Below are 19,580 nucleotides of genomic sequence, written 5' to 3' on the forward strand. Positions count from 1 at the left end.
CAATTTTTTTTTTAATAAAAAATCTCTTCGAAAAATCTCACGGAGACGAGGATGGAATTTAATTCCTCATCCAAAGAACGAGTCCGGGTCAGGAAACATGGGAAGAATTCGGGGCGGGGGAGTGGGATCCCATTCCCCGCTCCCCGCCCCAACATGTTTCCATCCCTACCCCAATCTCTTTCTTGTCCCAAGATGGTGATAAAATCGACACATATATTACCGTCTCTGTTGTTGTGGTATTAACCTAAAATTAATACCACAACAACAATGTGCATTTGGACTTTATACTACTTATTCTCTTTCAATTCCCGTGTATACCAAACATTGAAATTGAAATTTCCAATAATTCTATTTCTGTAAACCAAACACTGGAATTTAAATTCCCACTTTATTCCCAGCAATTCATCTCCGATGGAATTGCAATTCCTTTCCCACGTAATTCCCCCCTCCAACCAAACGCCCTGTAATAGGAGTAAAATATGGAGTCGAAGAGCATCTACATCAATGCACTTTTTGGAGTTTCTGGAATAGTGAAAAGAATAAGAGATGGTTTTTAGCTAATGGGTTATGGGAATGGTGATTTTTTCTTGGACTTTACTCCCGCAAGATCAACACTTTTTTTTTTGGGGGGGAGGGGGAGGGGGGGGGGGGGGGGGGGCACTTGATGAGAGAAGAAAACAAAGCAGATTGGACAAAGTCGTGTGTGAGGAACGAAGGCGCCTTTTAGGGCGTGTAATGGAATACTTCTCTTTTTTTTTCTTTTTTTTTTTGGGTCATTTTTTTTTCTCTTTCATATTTTCTTCTCTCTACAACATGTATCTAGCAATAAAATCAACAAAAAACGCATACTAATAACTATTACATATGCTCTAAGTGACTAAGTAGTATTTTTGAATATATTAAAAGGACACACAACTACTCTACGCCGGCTCTGTTTGGCAGACTTTATTTAGGAGCTTATAGCTTATTTTAAGCTCCTAATAAGTTATAAGCTCTATTTGGTAATGTTTCCAAAATAAGCTCCTAGTTTAAAATAAGAACTTATTTTGGAACGCTACTTTAGATAGCGTTTCAAAATAAGCTCCTAGCTTCCTAACTTTTTTTCCATCTTTATCCTTATTATTTTAAAGAAATGACATAATTTACCCTTCCCAATTAAAATCATTTCTCTTATCCTTTATCCGCAACTTTCACCGCAAATATTATTATCATTATTATTATTATTATTATTATTATTATTATTATTATTATTATTATTATTATTATTATTATTATTATTATTATTATTATTATTATGAGATTTGCAACAATATTGCTACTTCATTATGAGATGCTAGATCATGATTATGCTAATAGTTTTATTTTAAAATGTTAATTTTTTTAAAAGATAAAATGTTAAATTTTAATATGTAAACAAACTAATTTAAATTTTATGAAGATGTCATTTTTAGTCTTTTTACATTTATCAACTTATCAAAAAGCTAATTTTACCAAACACTTTCAATCATAACAGTTAGCTTAACAATTCTATCTTCAATTTTCAGCTCCAAGCTTATAGCTTTTCAGCTTTCAGCTCCTAACTTATAGCTTTTCAGCTAGGTTTGCAAAACAGAGCCTACGTATGCATTTAATTAGAAAAAACGTACCGTACAGATTAATGGAAGATGAGGTAGGTTTACTCTCATCTTTTACATGTTTTATAATAATAATAATAATAATAATAATAATAATAATAATAATAATAATAATAATAATAATAATAATATGACAAGATGTATAGATAAAGATGAAAAATTATTGAAATTCAAATTTAAATTTATTACGAAATATATGACAACATACGGCGTATTCCTTATCATTAAATTATGATTATAGATGTTAACCAAGTACGACAGTTCTTGGAGTAATGTTCATCATGACGTTCACAATGATTTGTGTCTTTATCTCCAAAAATCCCAAAATAAATTATTAAGTACCTAATTTTTGAAACGTATAATAAGTGTTGAAATGAGAATATGCTGGTCATTCTGTAAAAACTAAAGATTTATCACAATCATTCATTAGAACTCATTAATAGTTGAGGATCTTAGTAAAAAAAAAAATACAAAATTAATTATATAATTATTATTAAAAAAAAATGAACTATGTTTTTAAAAATTTTTTAATAATTATAAAATTGATCACATGTCATTTTCATTAAAACTTTTGACCTTTGATGAACATTTATAGACGGTTGAGATTAATCATCACTTTTGACATGATGATCTTGTTGTCTTTGATTTATATATATATATATATATATATATATATATATATATAATTCCTCTAAAATTTATAAAACAAGATGATGAAAGACGTGATAGGCCAGGGTTGTTGGTAGAGCCAAATCAAATGTTACTATCTCTCATCATATGATTATAGATAAAATCCTATGACTTTTCAAATGATAAAAGATCTTTGAAATGATGTTCAGAAAACCAAACAACTAATTTTTAACACGCCTTAAATTTATAAGAGATATAATTCTATTTTTGGTCCTAGATTTATATATAGGTGGTAATAAACTTTTAGACCTTTTTTTTTTCCAAAACATCTTTATTTGATCTTAGTATTATTGTGACATGACTATTTTTGGTCCTCCATCAATAAAATTGTTTAAATTCTGTAAAATACATGGGTGTTTATCTCTTTAATTATTGTGACATGACTATTTTTTGGTCCTCCATCAATAAAATTATGTTGTATAATTTTGAAATATTTACTTTTATAGAAAATTTGATAATTTTGCATTGATATACGCCAAGATATTGAATGATACTTTGATAAATTATGAAACACTAATTTAAAAATACACATTGGCCATTGAACTATCCGCGCAATGTGCGTGTGGTAACTAGTAATAATAAATTTATAAGAGTTAATTATATTTCACTGCTGGAAATTATTGAATTTCTGATCACCTGAAAGTGATCTTAAATCAAGTAGAAACCAAAAAGTGATCGGAAATAGCAACAATAGTTTTTCCGGACACCAAAAGTGGTCGGAACAAGGCTTTCGACTTAATTTAAGATCACTTTCAGGTGGTCGGAAATTCCATAATTTTCAGTAGTGTTTTTTTGTCTTAGATTTATAGGTGGCAATAAACTTAGTCCTTTTTTTTCATAACATCTCTATTTGGTCATAGTATTATTGTGGCATGACCATGTTTTATCATCCATAAACAAAATTGTTTAAATTCCGTAAAATACAAGGGCATTTAGGTATTTAATTATGATTTTTTTCAAAAACAAATATATAGCGGGTCAACCCACATTGTATAAAAAAAAGATCAAAATGTCATTGTATTTAACAATATTTCAACAATTTTATTGACGAAAGACAAAAAATGATCATGTCACAATAATACTAGAATTAAAAAGGATGTTTTGAAAAAAAAAGATTAAAATTGTACTATCACATATACATCTATGACAAAAAATAGAATTAACTCAATCTATAACTATAAGTAAGCTAAGGACAATTAAGTTGGTAATATTGTATCAACAGATCACAAGTTTAATTCTCGCTAAAATATAAAAACTTTCCATTTTAATGGGGGAAAAGAAATCGGTTAAAAGGGGAAGTATTTCATAGTAATTTTATTATGCGAAATGGACAAAATTTTGTGGGTACACAAATATTGCATGTGTAAGTGGTGTAGCGAGAAAACAAGTTAGTGTCATGTCTTGTAGGGGGAAAGAAAAGATAGGATCTACAGTTGATTTCTTAATTAATAATTTTAAGTTTTAACTTTTTTATGTAATGGTTGTCTGTTGGTCTTTTTAATCTAAGTTAATTAGTTATAAATAACTTAACTGGTTTATCTTTTTATAGTATTTTATTAATTAGAATTACAATACGGGTAATTTTACTCTAAAGTATATCTTTAAATAATGCCAATATATTTTTTCATAAATGGGAGAGAAGGGATGAAAAATACGTAATTTTGTTGAATTTTCCCATTTGTTTGGTGACATAAACATGTGGATTGTGATTGTGATTGCGTACCATTATGCATTAATTCCCTGTACGTCAAAAGTGGCTGTACAATACATGCTTAACTACCAGGTTAGATGAGTGTAAACATATTAAAACATGTCTGCTTGCCAGCTCAGCTAAAAAGCGAAAGATATTTTCTAGCCTGGCCCCCACCCACACCCATACACTTCCTTCTCTTCCTAAACCTACTCTAATTATCAACAAAAACATATTTGGGGTGTTTTATAAATAGCTGTTAGTTGATTAAAATAGTGAGTTTGACAAGTTGATAGTATTAATTGATTGTAATTAAAAAGATGTTTGGTATACTAGCTGTTAGCTGATTACATGCAAATGACTTTCTCAAAAAGCAGGTTGTAAAAGTTGCTTTGAGGATTGAGCTTTTTGAATTTTGGCGTTATCTATAAAAAAGTATTATGAAGTATATTTTCTCAACTTACTAAAACACAAAAAATCAATACCATCTTCACAGAGGCTCAAACCCATAACCCCCCTATAAGAGAACAAATTGATGCCACTAGACCACAAGATCATGTGGTTCAAATCTGTCTTATTTAAGACAACTTTATATATGTTTGTGTGATTACTAAATACGAAGTATTTAATCAAAGGATTACTACGGAGTATATGAAATAGACCACGTTAAATCAAATTTGTACTGCATAAAAAAGAGATTATTGTCAAACATCTTGTGTTCAGATGGCACTTTTGTGACTCCTATTGAGGGAAAGTCACAGGATCAAATCACGTTGTGGGGTATTGACTGTATTAATTAGAGAAAATATAGAACATATACTACCTTATAATAGAGTCACTAGGATTTTTTTTTTTTTTTTTTAAAGGAGAGATTTATTGTTTTTCTTTTGCTACTACGTGTATAATTAATTAATTAACTATAAGTGTAAACATATAAAATGACTTAATTATTAAATAATGAAATCAAATAACTTACGAATCACGACTAAATGATACGAGATTCGGTTTGTATCGAAAATCTTGATGAACATTGAATACATGGGACTGCATTTTAATCAACATGTCAGAATATAAATACAAAATTATTTTTAGAAACAAAATAGGTATAAAATCTCATAATTATTTGTAATTACCCATTAAGATTTGAGTTATGTGGATTAATCTCATCCCATAAAATATGAGGGCTGGTATAATATATAATTTTTTTTTTTGTTTTTTAATTGATTATCGAGTAAATATCCAAAATGATCCTTCGACTATAGGTAAATTTACAAATTGGTCATCGACTTTCAATTTCACCAAATTAAGTCCTTAACTTTGTAATTTTGACACGATTTGGTCCTCCATCTATTTGACTGTTTGTTGACCGTGATCGACGATCTCCAGAAGATCCTTCAGCTCTCGTCGGAGCACGTGGAGGCCTCCAGGATGACGTTGCACTGATTCGGAAACACGTCGTCTTCTTCGCTCTGGTTCGAACTTAACTACATTGAATTCAAAGGGAGGATGAAGAAAGACGACCAGATTTGATAGATTGCTTTCGACAGTGGATTCAAATGTAACAGTGCGGTCTGGAAATGCAACCAGAACCTTAAAAAACCGACGATGGACCATGAAATTACATATATATCATCAAAAATCACAGTCAACAAACGGTCAAATAGACAGAGGACCATATTGTGTTAAATTTACAAAGTTAAGGACTTAATTGGTTGAAATTGAAAATCGATGACTAATTTGTGAATTTAGCTATAGTCAAAGGACTATTTTGGGTATTTACTCTTGATTATCTTATACCGATAATGATCAATACCAATTATTATTAGTCACATAATCAATTTATTAATACATTTTTAAAATTTCCCAATGGGCCAATGGAATACTCCACATAGTACAGGTTGTGACTTATATGTGCTGCATGCACTGGATATAGTACCTTCATTATTATTGAGTAATATACACTATTATATATTGGCTTATCTTGCTTCGTTTTTGAGTGATTGAAATTATTATGGGGTGTTTTGGTAAATAACTTATAGTTGTTAGTTGATGAGTTAGTGAGTTTAACTAGTTGATAACATTAGTTGATTATAGAAAAATATTTGATAAATTAACTGTTAGCTGATAGTTGATTACGTGCGAAATGACTTTATAAAAAATTTGATCGAAAACGCTATTTTGAACAGTTTTTTGATTTTCAAACTTAAATTATGCATCTACCAAACTTTAATATAAGACGTGTGTTGGGTAGAGTTTTAACAAGTTTTTGAGAAATTACTTCATATAGCATTCGTTGTCCTCATCACTTGTGAGATTCATTCGAATTTGGTCAGGTAGAGTTGATAGAGTAATAAAAAACAAAGTTCGATTTAATTGACATTTGAGTGATAAAGAAAATTTACAATCAGTATTTGAGAGTGTGCACGTAATGTATTTAATTTTTGTTGATAAAAGACTTGACCAATTTAACTGGAGTTGTTGATAATTAGTATTTAGGTTCATTGTTTTAAATCTAATCACTTTAATCTTAGTATTGGGAGAAAAAAAAAAAAAGAAAGGAGTGAAAGTTAAGTAACAGTAAGAGTCCCATATATCATAATCAAAGAAGAAGAAGAAGAAGCAATGAATTAAATGGTCTGGGCCTTTCCAAAGCAAAGCTCCCATAAATCATAATCGAAGTGGAAATTGCGTATGGGGGCTAGCATGGAGTGACAAACACTTGAACCCTCCTTGTAGTTATCTCATTTTCTTGAAAAAGGAAGAGTCTTTAATCTTGTTTACATTTAGGGCAGAATGGAAGCGAGTACTCATCCCAGCTCCGACGGAGTTGGAGCTGAAATGGTGGGCGCCGGCTCGAAATCCGGCAGGGGGAAGACCGTTCCTTGTGATTTCTGTAACGACCAGCCGGCTGTGCTCTTCTGCCGAGCCGACGCCGCTAAGCTCTGCCTCTTCTGCGACCAGCACGTGCACGCCGCCAACGCGCTGTCCCGGAAGCATCTCCGGTCGCAGATCTGCGACAACTGCGGCGCGGAGCCGGTCGCCGTCCGGTGTTCCAGCGAGAATCTCGTCCTGTGTCAGGAATGCGATTGGGACGCCCACGCTAGCTGCGCCGTCTCCGCCGCGCACGATCGGAGCCCCGTGGAGGCGTTCTCCGGCTGCCCGGTCGCGGCGGAGCTCGCCGGCATTTGGGGGTTGGAAATTGAGGAGAAAAAATCGAATCAATTGCCGGGTCCGAATCCCACCTGGACCGGGTTGCTGGACCCCTGGATGCCCAAAGAAATCTCCCCTTCAGTTCTGTTACAAGACTTAATGGTCCCTAGTAACAACCCGGTGGTATATTCCAATCCGGCCGGCGGCTGTGAGCCCAGCAAGAAGCAGACCCCGAGCTGCGGGAAGAACAAACCGGTGATACTAAAACAACTGGTGGAGCTGTTTAAGCGGGAAGCGCTGGACGGCGGCGCCGCCGCCGGAGGAGAGGATATTGTGCCAAGAACGCCAAATGGGGGCGGCAGTGGTTGGCAGGGGAATGCGGCGGACGGCGGCGATGGGGCTGCGGCGGCGCTAAACCACCACTTCCAACCAGAACAACAACAACCTCAAAATGTGCCCTTTACTTCCTTGCTTATGATGCAGACTCCCATGAAAGAAAATGATCGGATGGTCGAAGGGAACATGTTATGGAACAACGCCTCTCGTGATCGCAGTCCTCAGGTTTTCTTTCTCAGCTCCTTAAACTCTATATTCTTAGCATTCTTGCAATCTTATTGTTTGGAAAGGCTTGATCCTAAGTTCCCAACACTTTCTAGAATATATTGAAACATGTTAGCAAAAAATTTGATGTCTTTAAGGTTGTCAGGTAATCTGTGTGGGGGTTTAAGGTTGTCAGATATCATTTGATGTCTTTAAGGTTGAGCATATATATCCACCAAACCTCCTGGTAATCTGTGTAGGTTCAATCCATATAATTTTATCCATTTAGGTGCTACTACTGCTATTTGATCAGCTCTTCAAGACTTGGTGAAAATGTTTAGTTTCCCATATTTCTGTCAGTAGATTTTTTCATGAAGATCCATGACAATGGAAACAAAGGAAAAATGACTTTTTTTATTTTAGGGTAGTTCTGTACTACTGATTGGGATGTCATATGTTCGTACCACATTGCGGTGTTTCTGACTTTGCATAGTCTTGTCCAATTGGCTTAATGTGGTTGATGAAAGTTACAGAATAATTGTTGGAAACGACTTTTATGATTATGGTGGATGTTCTTTATGGGCATATAGTGCCTTATTTTGCAAGGATTCCCCCCGAAGCCTTTTTTCGATCACTAAGATGCAGTGAGCAGTGATGGAAAAAAAAGTTAATGAAGCTAAGTGAAGTGTCTTCTTCACTCTCACAAAGCCTTTTGCTTTTATAGGTTTTCAAGAGGAAGTGGGGTGGGCGTTTTTACGCTTTAATTTGATGTGTAATGTGATAAACAAATGGCTTAAGAAAACACAAAGGGACTTAGGGACCCGACTCTCCACCCTTTTCTTTTTCTGTTTGTGCTTTGTTCCACCTTTTGCTTGCTCCAGTAATATTCTCTGGAATTTGATTGATTGCATCCTCTGACAAACTTATTTGCCGCTTTTGTAGATATGGGATTTTAACCTCGGGCAGTTGAGGGACCATGATGAATCTAGCCCGATAGAAGTGGGCTATGGTGCGAATGATGTGGCGTATATGATGAAAAGCTATAGTGAACTCCTAAAAGAAGCATCCTTGGCAAACCCGAAGGGATCAGAACTCTCTCGAATGAACTTCTCAGTCACTCATGAGGACCTAGCAGCTTTCGGTGTAAGTCTTTTCATGTTCGTTATCTTCCCCGCAAACTAAATTGTAGCACATCAAATCCCCAATGCTTTAGGTTGAAATGATAACTATGGCGTTAAGATTGATCAATTAATCTAGCAAAACGAATGTTTCCATAGGTTTTATCATAGTATTTAATGTTTTAAATACTTGGGCGGTAGCATCTTGTCCTCAAGGTGTCAAGTGTTGTTGTTGGGTCCAGCATCCTGTCATGAAAACGTGGTGCTGATTGTTACGCAAGTATAAGGAAATAAAGTTGCGCTTTCAGTCTTTCACTACCAGCCAATGTTGCAAAAATCGCGCCTAGGCGCTAGGCAGTCGGCCACCTAGGCGCTCTAGGTGCCGATTAATCGCTATAGGCGCCCTAGGCGATCCCTAGGCACCTAGAGGGCGCCTAGCGATTTTTTCAACCTTGCTACCAGCTATAACTTTTGGCGTAGTGATAAACTCTTGATCTAACAGTCGTGTTTTTGTGGCGTGCAGAACGTTTCTAATAACCCAACAGCAAGCCAAGGGCCAGCTACATCGGAGAGCAACAACATACCAAGATTACAGCCTCCTTTGGTTTCGGGTTACTCTAAACCGAAATGCCACTCAAAAGACATTCATTTTATGGACCAGACAATCTTAGTGGACAGCGAAAGCGCAACACCATCAATGACAAAAGCCGATATGGAGATGCTCGTGAAAAACAGAGGAAATGCAATGCTACGGTACAAGGAGAAGAGGAAGACAAGGAGGTAGATATTACCTAATCTTTGCCCTTTAAGCATCTTTGCTTTTTCTTGTTATTGACATCCTCCTTTACAAGAAGAACTTGTCCAATGCCATATCTGAACATGTTAGTTACTATTGTTCTAGATATGACAAACACATCCGATACGAATCAAGAAAAGCGAGAGCTGATACCAGGAAGCGGGTCAAGGGTCGATTTGTGAAGGCTGCTGAAGCTCCCGATGGATGATTCGTCGTGTTTTATGTACTCCATGACTCGTCTTAAATCTTGTAATCCTTTTCGATGTTTGTAAATATTTCTTTACTGCTGTCTGCTTATAATTGTAATCTTTTGTAGGCTCTTATATCATACCAATTATTATTATTATTATTATTATTATGATTATGATGATTATTATTATATCACTCCCCATGTGCTCTTCCTTGTGTCCTTTGTATTCTTTTTCCTAGTGGTTTTCTGGCCAGCTAAATCACACAGCTTGCTTTAATCATTCATTGTCAGCTGTTGTAGAGCTTGAAGAGGGAACCTGCACCCACTCAACTTCAGGTTGAACAATCATGGTATGATCTAACAATGTAACCTTTTTTTTTTTTTTTTTTTTTTTTAGTATGGAGAGAAACTCGCAGCCACCACTCGAGAGTCACTGCTGGAAATTATGGAATTTCTGACCATCTGAAAGTTATCTTAAATCAAGTCAAAAACCTTGTTCCTACCACTTTTGGTATCCTGAAAAATCTTTGTTGCTATTTCCGATCACATTTTGCTTTCGACTTGATTTAAGATCACTTTCAGATGGTCGGAAATTTCATAATTTCCAGCAGTGAGTGTGCACTGGATAAATCTCGTCTTGTGATCCTACTTTACAAAGGATCACAAGGTGAGTTCAACTCTCAGTGGAAATGGTCTATTGACCTTTTTGGTTTGAGCACAGGTCAGTTTGGCGTGCACTAAGTAAATCTCGACTTGTGGTTCTAGTCAGCAATGGAACACAAGAGGGTAAACCAATTTAGTTGCTCATAGCTGACTTGCTCAAACTAAGAAGGCCAATAGGTCGTTCTCACTAAGAATTAAACTTGGAATCTTGTAATTAGCAATTAAATTAATTAGTTTGATTGATGAGTGTTTAAGGTTTTGAGGTGTTTAGTGTCATCCATGAAAGCAGTGCAACATTAATCATGTGAAACTCTTCCCCTTTCATGTGATTGCTTTGAAGTCTCATCAATGAAAGACTCACACCGCTCTATTACAAACCTTCTTCAATTCCCCGGCCATCACACAATAGATCAGACCTTAATTAACATGGTTTCTTGAGACCCAAATATCTGTGTTGAAACCATGAAAGACATGTCATTCTTCCTCCTCAAGAACTCCTTCGGGGCCAAGATGAGAAGAGGGTTCAGAAACTTCTGCAACGGCGACGCCTCCACCTCCACCCTCAACCAGCAAAGCTCCGACACCCACCGCCGCTTCTCCTCCGACATGTCGTCCGAGGTTGCCGCCGCCAGGCGGCCGTCGCAGGCGGAGGAGAGTGAGATGATGGACAGCTGCCACCAGCCCACTACCTTAGAGGAAATGCTGTTCCAGCTAGACATGGAGGAGAAGATGGCGGCGGCGCGGCGGAGAGGGAAGCTCGACGACGACCGCCGCGGCGGCGGAGACCCCATCATCAGACACCGCATGTCGTGCGTTAACAGCTCCGACATCCTCCGAACCGCCCGGAACGCGCTGAACCAGTACCCCCGGTTCTCCCTCGACGGCAAAGACGCCATGTACAGATCCTCATTCCGGAACCAAGACGCCGCCGCCGCCGTGGAGAGAAGCCGGTATCTGCCGAGCAAGATCGGCGGGGAGAGGGTGATATGGTGTAAGCCCGGCGTGGTGGCTAAGCTGATGGGGCTGGACGCCTTGCCGGTGCCGCTCCGCTGCGCTAGGCGGCCTGACAGGGAACGGCCGACGGTGAACGGTGGGGATTACTTGATAAGGAGGCAGAATCTGAGGAGGAGAGCTGAAATGGAAATGGAAAGACATGAGAGAAGAGATACAGGGCTTATGAATGGTAGCTCTTGTTCCACGACCAAGGGTTACTGTGTTCTGAATAAGCCTGTCGCCAAGGAGGATGACGATGAAGTTGGATGGCCGATTCGCGGCGGCTTTTTGTATACCAAACATAATCTTCTTTAAGCTTCGGTTCTGATCCATGTTAGATATATATGTTCTTAGTAAGTGTTTGGAAAACATGCAAACAACATGTTTTAAGTTAGGATCTATAATCCTTTCAAAAACAAAAAAAAAAATTAGGATCAATAATAGTTACAGATACTACACTGTAATAGAGTCAGTAGTATTAAAAAAAAAAATCAATATTTTTTTTGTCTAATTTTTCTTTTTCAAAGAGAAAAAAAATTCTAACATCGTCCTTGATTGATGCTACATTATCTATTTCTCCACCTCCCCTAAAATACTTTGAATGCATTCATGTTTTAATTTGACCAAGACTTTTATAATTTCTGAGACCTTACTTGTGTGCAAGGTATCATATGACTCTAATTCAATTCAAAGCATGAATTAATTAATTAAAATCTTCCCGATTATTCAATATGGAATCATTAATTAAAACGCCCATAAGATTAATTGAACATCTTAGTTTATTCCCAGTTTCTACAGCAGCCTTAATTTACCATAACCAATTACACCAACTAATTCAAAACATCAACCATTATTATATACACTGCTCCAGTGTAATAGTCCACAAACTATACATGAGAAGTAAATCGTACTAGAAAGACTTCCACAAATTATACATAAGAGGTAAATCGTATTAGAAAGACTCTATACAATGGGCTTAATATTTTGATAAGAGAATTATACTACACCCACTCGGACTACCCATTTAGGTTAATTTATATCTCATTTTATACTCCAATTCTAAAAATTTTCCTCTCGTACCAAAAATATCAGAGGACTTGACTAATCAAAGTACACTCTCAAGTCAGTCAACTCGAGTGTTCTGCAACATTTCTAGCCCAAGGAATATTCTAATGCACCGTATTAATTGACTACTAACAAGGAAAATTTTATTGAGTGATGAGATTTGATTTGAATTTTTTTGGGTATACCCAGGTTTCTACTTTCGGGCACAGTGACTAATCTCTCGCTAGATTGTAAACACCTCGATCTTTTGAGTATGACAGCTGACCTGGAAATTTAAGGTGGCTCCATACCCAAAACCAAGGATCGAATCCTTGAGTTTTGGTTATAAGGATGGTTGAGTCTCTTTCACTCAACCACACACCAGGTTATTTGATTTGAGTTTATTATAATTATTAAACAAATATTGAACGAGCTCAGAGTTAATATAAAAAGTAGTGTAAAGAGGTGGTTGTAGAAGACCATTAATTATTTGTATCAGTATTGGAGGATGATGGGGAGGTTTGGAGGCCTTGTCTTTGTGCTCCTTTGCTTAACTGCTATAACTGCAACATCCAACACTGAAGGTACCAATTAACCAATTCAAATCTTACAAAAAACTCTTCTTCTCTTAATTGGTGGTTTTTATATGTATTTCATTTGGTGGTTTACATACATATATACATATATAGGGGACATTCTTAATGCATGGAAAGCTGTGCTGAAAGACCCCAATGGAGTGCTCAAGACCTGGGATCCGACACTGGTCAATCCTTGTACATATTTTCATGTCACTTGCAATCTCGAAAATAGTGTGACTAGACTGTGAGTATAGTTAGTTATCTTTTGTATCGGGTACAATCATACATGTATAATATATTTTGTTGTGTTAATGTCTGACAATACTCGATAGATATTACTTAAATGACATATACGATCGATCATACATGGTACATAAGACACCGGTGTTGTTTGTCAGTATAAAAGTTCTGGTAACATATAATAGCTAGTGTGACAATTCAAGAGCGGAATTTGAGATTTATTTGTTGTCAATTAATTAAGGGATCTTGAGAGTGCTGGACTATCAGGACCTCTTATACCTCAGCTGGGAGACCTATCCAATCTCCAATACTTGTAAGAACTTCAATGCTCTTCTGCATTTTTTTTTTTCAGCTACATATATACTAGAATTAGTACCTCAACAAAGCCTCTTTCCCCATAAATCGATCAGATAATAAATTCATGTTATGAATAATGAATCAAGACGATAAACTATTTAATTAGACTTGATGAAGTTTTTATTTCGCGCGTTCCTCACAGGGAAGTATACAACAATAGCATCAGCGGAGCGATTCCAGTGGAATTCGGAAAGTTAAATAAGCTTCTGAGTTTGGATTTGTATATGAACAAACTCTCGGGTCCAATTCCATCAAGTCTTGGCAACTTAACATCTTTGCGTTTTTTGTAAGTCATCGAGCTTTATCTCTTTAACTTTAGTAATTTTATTCATTTGATTCTCGACATTATATTTAATTTCACAGGTAAGTTTTATTCATTTGCAGGAGATTGAATAATAACAAGTTGTCCGGAATAATACCCATCGAAGTGTTGGGTCTTATATCTTATGGCAGTCTGCAGATAATGTTTGTTTTTCTTCTGTTCAATTAATTTTAATTTGTGGACTTTTAATCTACTGATTTCATTCCTTTCAAAAAAAAAAAAAAAAACCTACTGATTTCATTGTTATTGTTATTGTTAATTATTATTGTTATTATTAGTATTACTATTGGTATTATTATTATTACAGGAATGTTGCAGACAATCATTTGGCAGGGTCAGTCCACAAAAATAAGTCAGGTAATTTGTTACATGTTCATGAGTACAACAATTATATTGAATACAAAATATGGATGATTTGTGTGAGTGTGAGACTTCTTTGTGTGAAATAGATAACACTTGTAATTTATATAGTACACACTATCGGATAGTGATTGCGAATTTTTCTTATCATTTAAAAACATATTATATTTTCACTAAAAAGTTTGAAGAAACAAAAAATATATTTTTAGTAAAAATGTAATACTTATTAACTTATTAAAAATGTATTATATATTTAAAATTTATCCCGCATAAGTATTTGCATGTTAGTGTAAATTTCATGATTGAAACTTATAATTTAAAGATTTTTTTTAAATATAATACTCATACGGAGTATTTAATTTGTTGAGTGCTTTTTCTAATTATAGTCGCGTTTGGTTGTATAGGAATTGTAACGACGACAATAATCCAAGACGCAAAAGTATATTAGGTGGTGAAATGTGGTCATGAAAATCGCTATCGTCATCCTTGTTATGTTATGTTATATAATTGTGACGGACCACCAAGTAATTTGAATAAACAGTTTCAACAATGTATTTTGGTGATTTCATTTTGTATCAAATAATACTCCATAATCAAAGTATTTTGTTTTGTTTGTTTTTACATTTGAAAAAGAAGAAGGAAAAAAAAAAAAAAAAAAAAACAATTAAGGTTGCCTCTAAATGGTGGAACCAATATCACCCACTGTAATGAACTTATACTTTGTAATTGTAAGAATATTTTAAATATTTTAGATAAAATGTAAGATAAATTTTCATTTTCCAATAACACTAGTGCTGGGTTGCTGGCACATTCCGGGCAAGCATCTTTTACAATCCAATTATATGTCTCAAGGGCTCGAGCACAAGCCCATAAGTATCAAGTTTTGTTTTTCGGACCAACAAATTGAGGAAGTCCATGTATACAAGCCCAAAAAGTTATAGCATTGACAGGATAATAGGGCTGGCACCCGACCCGGATCATAAGTGGGCATTTGACCCGGTGCCATATTTGATTCGGCATCACATGAAAACCCAACGGACAGAACTTCAACAGACAGAAATTCAACAGGTGTCACCTTTATTGTCATTGAAGCCACCATCGATGAGAGAGAATTAAAGGCTTAGCTCCCCATTTATGTCCCATGTTGTTACCGTTAGCACCCTTGTATAAGTAGATGTTCCCCTCAGCTTGGGAGGACGTCCAATATACTGTACTGAAACACAAAGCAAATACTAATGTCACTTATTAGTCTCATAACAATATTCCCGGTAACATATTTACCGTCAAGCATATATATACAAAAAGAAGAGTTCAGGTAAAATCAGACTCCTAAATAAAAAGTGATGATCGATTTAATCTATTTCATATGTATATAGTTATAATTTGTCACTTTTTACAAGAAGATCATGTTCTTATTTGAATCCATATATATGAGTGAGTTTAAATGAGAACAATCCTCTCATACAAAAAGTAATGACTGATATCAGCAGCCTATAATAGTTCATCAATGATTAAGGATTTAGAGCACTCCTAAGCACCTTCCCTATACACACACACACACTCATACACACACTCCCTTTGTCCCATTTTACGTGTCACATTTATTTTTTATTGGTCAAATCAATTTTTTTTTTACTTATTTTATGTAGTATTTTTAATTACTTTTAAATTTAAATTTATCTATTTTATAATACTTTTAATATAGTTTGTAAATATATAAATTTTATATGTTCATAATAATTTTAATATTAAAAAAATTGAATTCAAAATACTACTTAAGTCTCGTTGTTAATTAAATCAGAGGAAGTATATTACAATCTGTAATTTGAAGAAGTGAAGCGGGAAAATGTTGGGATCTTGGGCAACAGGTAGGTCACCATACATTATTGATACCAAAAGATCACTTTTGAATTTGACCATGCCAGCATTGCATCCTTTTGAGATCCTCCATAATTACACTTCCCTTTCTCTTTTTTTTTTTTCTTCAAAAAATTGATCTCAAAACCTTTAATATAAAATTTCAAATTTATGTCACTAAATTAAACATTTTTTACCACAATTTTCACCCTTAAAATGCACTTAAAATTCGTTGCCCAGGAGAGGAACGAAAATCCATCTCAGCCGTCTATTTGTTCAGATCAAATGGATCAAAAAAATTAAAAAAAAAATGTGATGACATTTTTATAAATAATTCAAACTTTAATTAAAGTTCAAGTAAATTGTGTAAAAATTGGAAGTAACAGTTTCGTAAAGTGCACTTAAGTGCAAGTAAAATGCATTACAAGTGCAGGAATATAATATACACCGAACAACAATATTAAGTGCACATAACATGTACCAGTTACTTGCACTTTTAAGTTTTAACACAACATGTTACTTGCACCAAATTTCGAGTGATTTACAAAAATATCATTGTGTTTTTTTTTTTTTTAAATTACATTTGATCCATTAGATATGAACATGTGGACAGATGCGTTTAGTTCTCATTTCTCTCATGGACTCTCGGTCTCGCGTGAAGCTGGCACCCCTATATACACACACACACACAATGTCATTCTCCGTGTCTTTACTTTGGAGAATATTCAAAAACAACATGTTCTTGATACTCAATGGAGGATGGTTATTCTCTACTCTTTAATTATTAGCAATGTTGGTGTTTATTTCTTCATGATTTCAATATAATTCGTAATTTAAGCACAACAATGTAAATTAAGATGAATACTAATAGAACGATGTAGAAAAAATGAGGTCACTCGAGGTGAGCCAAAGAACTATAATGTACTCAGTTTATTAGTGAATTTTGTTTTGTTTTCAGTACATTGAGGTAGTATTTATAGACTAGCTAGACTGACTTTTAATTAGTCGTTACAAAAAATCTCATATGATTTAGACATGTATTCAAATACAACTTTTTAACATTTAGTGTTAACAACGTGAATATAGAAGACAGTTGCAAATTTGTAATGATCGAACTTCAATTCACGAATTCTCAAGGCTGAAACGTAAGTTAATTGAACATCTTGAAAGAGATAAGTTAGACATATCAACCGTCATCGTAAATATATACTGCAGACTCGAGTTACTATTCTATTACCTACTAAGTATAGAAAAGATTGATAATATATATTAACCTAGCTAGCTTGATTAGAGTGTGTCTGCATGGTCAAAGTGAGTGTGTTGTCCGGATAAGTGGGGCAAGGAAACAGCTAGCTATGGTTGAAGCACTCCATAGGGTCAATGGTCAAATATCCTCCATTTACTTCGTGTGGCAAGATTGCATAATTGATGGTCCGTATTGATGATCCAAACCCTTTATTTATTTATTTATTTTTGTCAAATGGAACAAGTCTTTTCATTTCTTATAGTCCAATCTTTTCCATAATATAATCATGGCTTCTGGTAAAGCAAGGAAGAAGATTTGTGTAAAAATGGATTGAATTAGGGTAGTGCTTCTTTCTTTTCTGCAACATCAAATTTTCACATCTTTTAAGGAAAGAGGGATTGGCAGTGGGATTTAAAGTACCAGGTTGGCTCATCATATATTATACTTACATATATATATATGGTCTTAATTGGGTCACATGGAGTGTTGAGTGAGCTGATTGGATGGGGTTATGTTCAATCTATTATGAATTTAGTTGATTGAGAGAAATGGAATCTATTTCTTTTTTTTTTTTCTTATTATTAAGACTTCCACCGTCTCAAAAGATGGTATTCCATGACACCCAATTACATTTTTTACTTCTCTCAAAATGTTAAATTCTTAATTTCAAAAGCCATCACATTTCGACCCGATAAAACATTTAGAAGGATGTAAAACACCGTAATTCAATGACTCATTAGATATGACAAAATACCAGTAACTTAATGACTCAACAAATATGACCAAATGATAGAATATATATTTTCATTGACAAATGTCATTTCATGTCTGAAGCTTAATAAGTCATTGTCTAATAAAGACTAAAATGACTTGGTTATGGTTTATTCGAGAGGAATAAGTCTAATGGAAAGAATGAAGGTATGATGAGAGTATTCGAACCATTCAAATATATTATTATCAGTTTATCACTTTAACCACTTTAATTTCATTGTTTTATTAAAAGGAAACGTAATAGAGATGATATGCTCATATTATTCAATGATTTTAGAAGAAAAATATCAAAGTTGATTGCAACCTCAACATGTCATCAAGGGTGTCCTTGATTATTTAGAAAAATATCTTCTTTCTTCTCTATTATTTCATATTGAACAATCTTCATGATATTACTTTAGAGTGATTTTCCAATTTCACATTTTTGAAATTATTAAACTAAAAAAAAAGTCGTAATAAATAAGGTTAAACTTGTGACAATGTTCTCACTCGCCTGTTTGTAATTGCACTAACTACTATCTCAAACAACATCTCATGAAACTATTTTTTTAAATTATCCTTTAACAGTACTATCAACATTAATCTCAATATAGAAATAAATAAATGTTCTTAGGATACTGTACTGAATGAGTGCAGCAATATCTGTTTTCATGGATATATATATATATATATATATATATATATATTAATATTATTGTTAATAAAAAATAAAATGAAATAAACTGGGAATGGGCAGTAGTATATGGTACAGTGAGCCGACAACCACGAACTTCGAAATAGAAATGTAAATATCAAGGACTTTGTTATGTTGCCTTGTCTATAATATTTGTCTTAAAATATATAATACAAATTCTAATATTCTATATAATACTGACAATGTTATAAATTGACAATAACATCTCGACAATTGTTGGTGTCTCACAATTATTCTCTGTTCTCACTCAGACTGTGGTTCACCCCACCTCGATCTCTCCAGTTTTTTTTTTTTTTTTTTTTTTTTTAATAATATTGTTGAATGTAAAATATGATTTTATACCAGAAAATTATTAGTTTAATTTTTAGTCAAGTTAAGTTCATTGAATTGCATTGATTTTTCTTAGTGCAATTTATTTTTTATGTATAATTTACGAAGTATTACATAAGAATTAAGTTTACCCGATGGATACCATTAAGTAGTGATTGAAAGTTTCATTGTCATGATACATAGATAAATGATATCTGAATTCAGAAAATTGAGTTTGAGCTTTTATAAGTTTGGTATAATCCAAAGCATTAAAAAAAAAAAGTTTGTGTATTAATCTCATTTTTTTGTGGGTTGGGTTTGTAGTCCCGTTTATTTAA

General features: G+C 34.3%; 2 protein-coding genes and 1 long non-coding RNA gene across 4 annotated transcripts; 2 read left to right on the plus strand and 1 right to left on the minus strand.

Annotated features, from left to right (window-relative positions):
- The first annotated feature begins 6,630 nt into the window (after nucleotides 1-6,630).
- Nucleotides 6,631-10,000, plus strand: LOC109176236 (zinc finger protein CONSTANS-LIKE 14). Of its 2 annotated transcripts, XM_019325695.1 has the most exons (5): nucleotides 6,632-6,843; nucleotides 6,880-7,725; nucleotides 8,647-8,847; nucleotides 9,346-9,602; nucleotides 9,724-9,991. In XM_019325695.1, exons 1-5 carry the CDS (start codon nucleotides 6,808-6,810, stop codon nucleotides 9,824-9,826), a joined length of 1,443 nt encoding a protein of 480 aa, XP_019181240.1. In that variant the 5' UTR covers nucleotides 6,632-6,807; the 3' UTR covers nucleotides 9,827-9,991. The 2 variants fall into 2 exon arrangements, with proteins under 2 accessions (XP_019181239.1, XP_019181240.1); XM_019325694.1 differs by having other exon boundaries at nucleotides 6,631-7,725; nucleotides 9,724-10,000.
- LOC109176238 lies at nucleotides 8,552-8,692 on the minus strand. The gene is made up of 2 exons (XR_002053356.1): nucleotides 8,628-8,692; nucleotides 8,552-8,592 (listed from the first exon to the last, which is right to left on the minus strand). It is a non-coding gene; the product is annotated as an uncharacterized LOC109176238 (long non-coding RNA).
- A 2,974-nt stretch (nucleotides 10,001-12,974) lies between the features above and the next one.
- LOC109175531 (somatic embryogenesis receptor kinase 2-like) lies at nucleotides 12,975-14,979 on the plus strand. Its single transcript, XM_019324799.1, has 7 exons — nucleotides 12,975-13,092; nucleotides 13,198-13,330; nucleotides 13,568-13,639; nucleotides 13,826-13,969; nucleotides 14,068-14,148; nucleotides 14,313-14,362; nucleotides 14,770-14,979. The coding sequence occupies exons 1-7, from the start codon at nucleotides 13,017-13,019 to the stop codon at nucleotides 14,811-14,813; spliced, it is 600 nt and encodes a 199-aa protein (XP_019180344.1). The 5' UTR covers nucleotides 12,975-13,016; the 3' UTR covers nucleotides 14,814-14,979.
- The last annotated feature ends 4,601 nt before the right edge of the window (nucleotides 14,980-19,580 follow it).

The sequence above is a fragment of the Ipomoea nil genome, unplaced genomic scaffold (assembly GCF_001879475.1).
Source record: "Ipomoea nil cultivar Tokyo-kokei standard unplaced genomic scaffold, Asagao_1.1 scaffold0688, whole genome shotgun sequence".
NCBI classification, from domain to species: domain Eukaryota; kingdom Viridiplantae; phylum Streptophyta; class Magnoliopsida; order Solanales; family Convolvulaceae; genus Ipomoea; species Ipomoea nil.

Bases quoted from the DNA above. Each gene is read 5' to 3' on its own strand.
- LOC109175531 (XM_019324799.1), top strand. From the start codon at position 13,017: ATGATGGGGAGGTTTGGAGGCCTTGTCTTTGTGCTCCTTTGCTTAACT. The intron at 13,331-13,567 runs GTGAGTATAGTT...CAATTAATTAAG, and splicing joins GAAAATAGTGTGACTAGACT to GGATCTTGAGAGTGCTGGAC. The intron at 14,363-14,769 runs GTAATTTGTTAC...TTGGTTGTATAG, and splicing joins AGTCCACAAAAATAAGTCAG to GAATTGTAACGACGACAATA.
- LOC109176236 (XM_019325694.1), top strand. From the start codon at position 6,808: ATGGAAGCGAGTACTCATCCCAGCTCCGACGGAGTTGGAGCTGAAATG. The intron at 7,726-8,646 runs GTTTTCTTTCTC...CCGCTTTTGTAG, and splicing joins CTCGTGATCGCAGTCCTCAG to ATATGGGATTTTAACCTCGG. The intron at 9,603-9,723 runs GTAGATATTACC...CTATTGTTCTAG, and splicing joins GAGAAGAGGAAGACAAGGAG to ATATGACAAACACATCCGAT.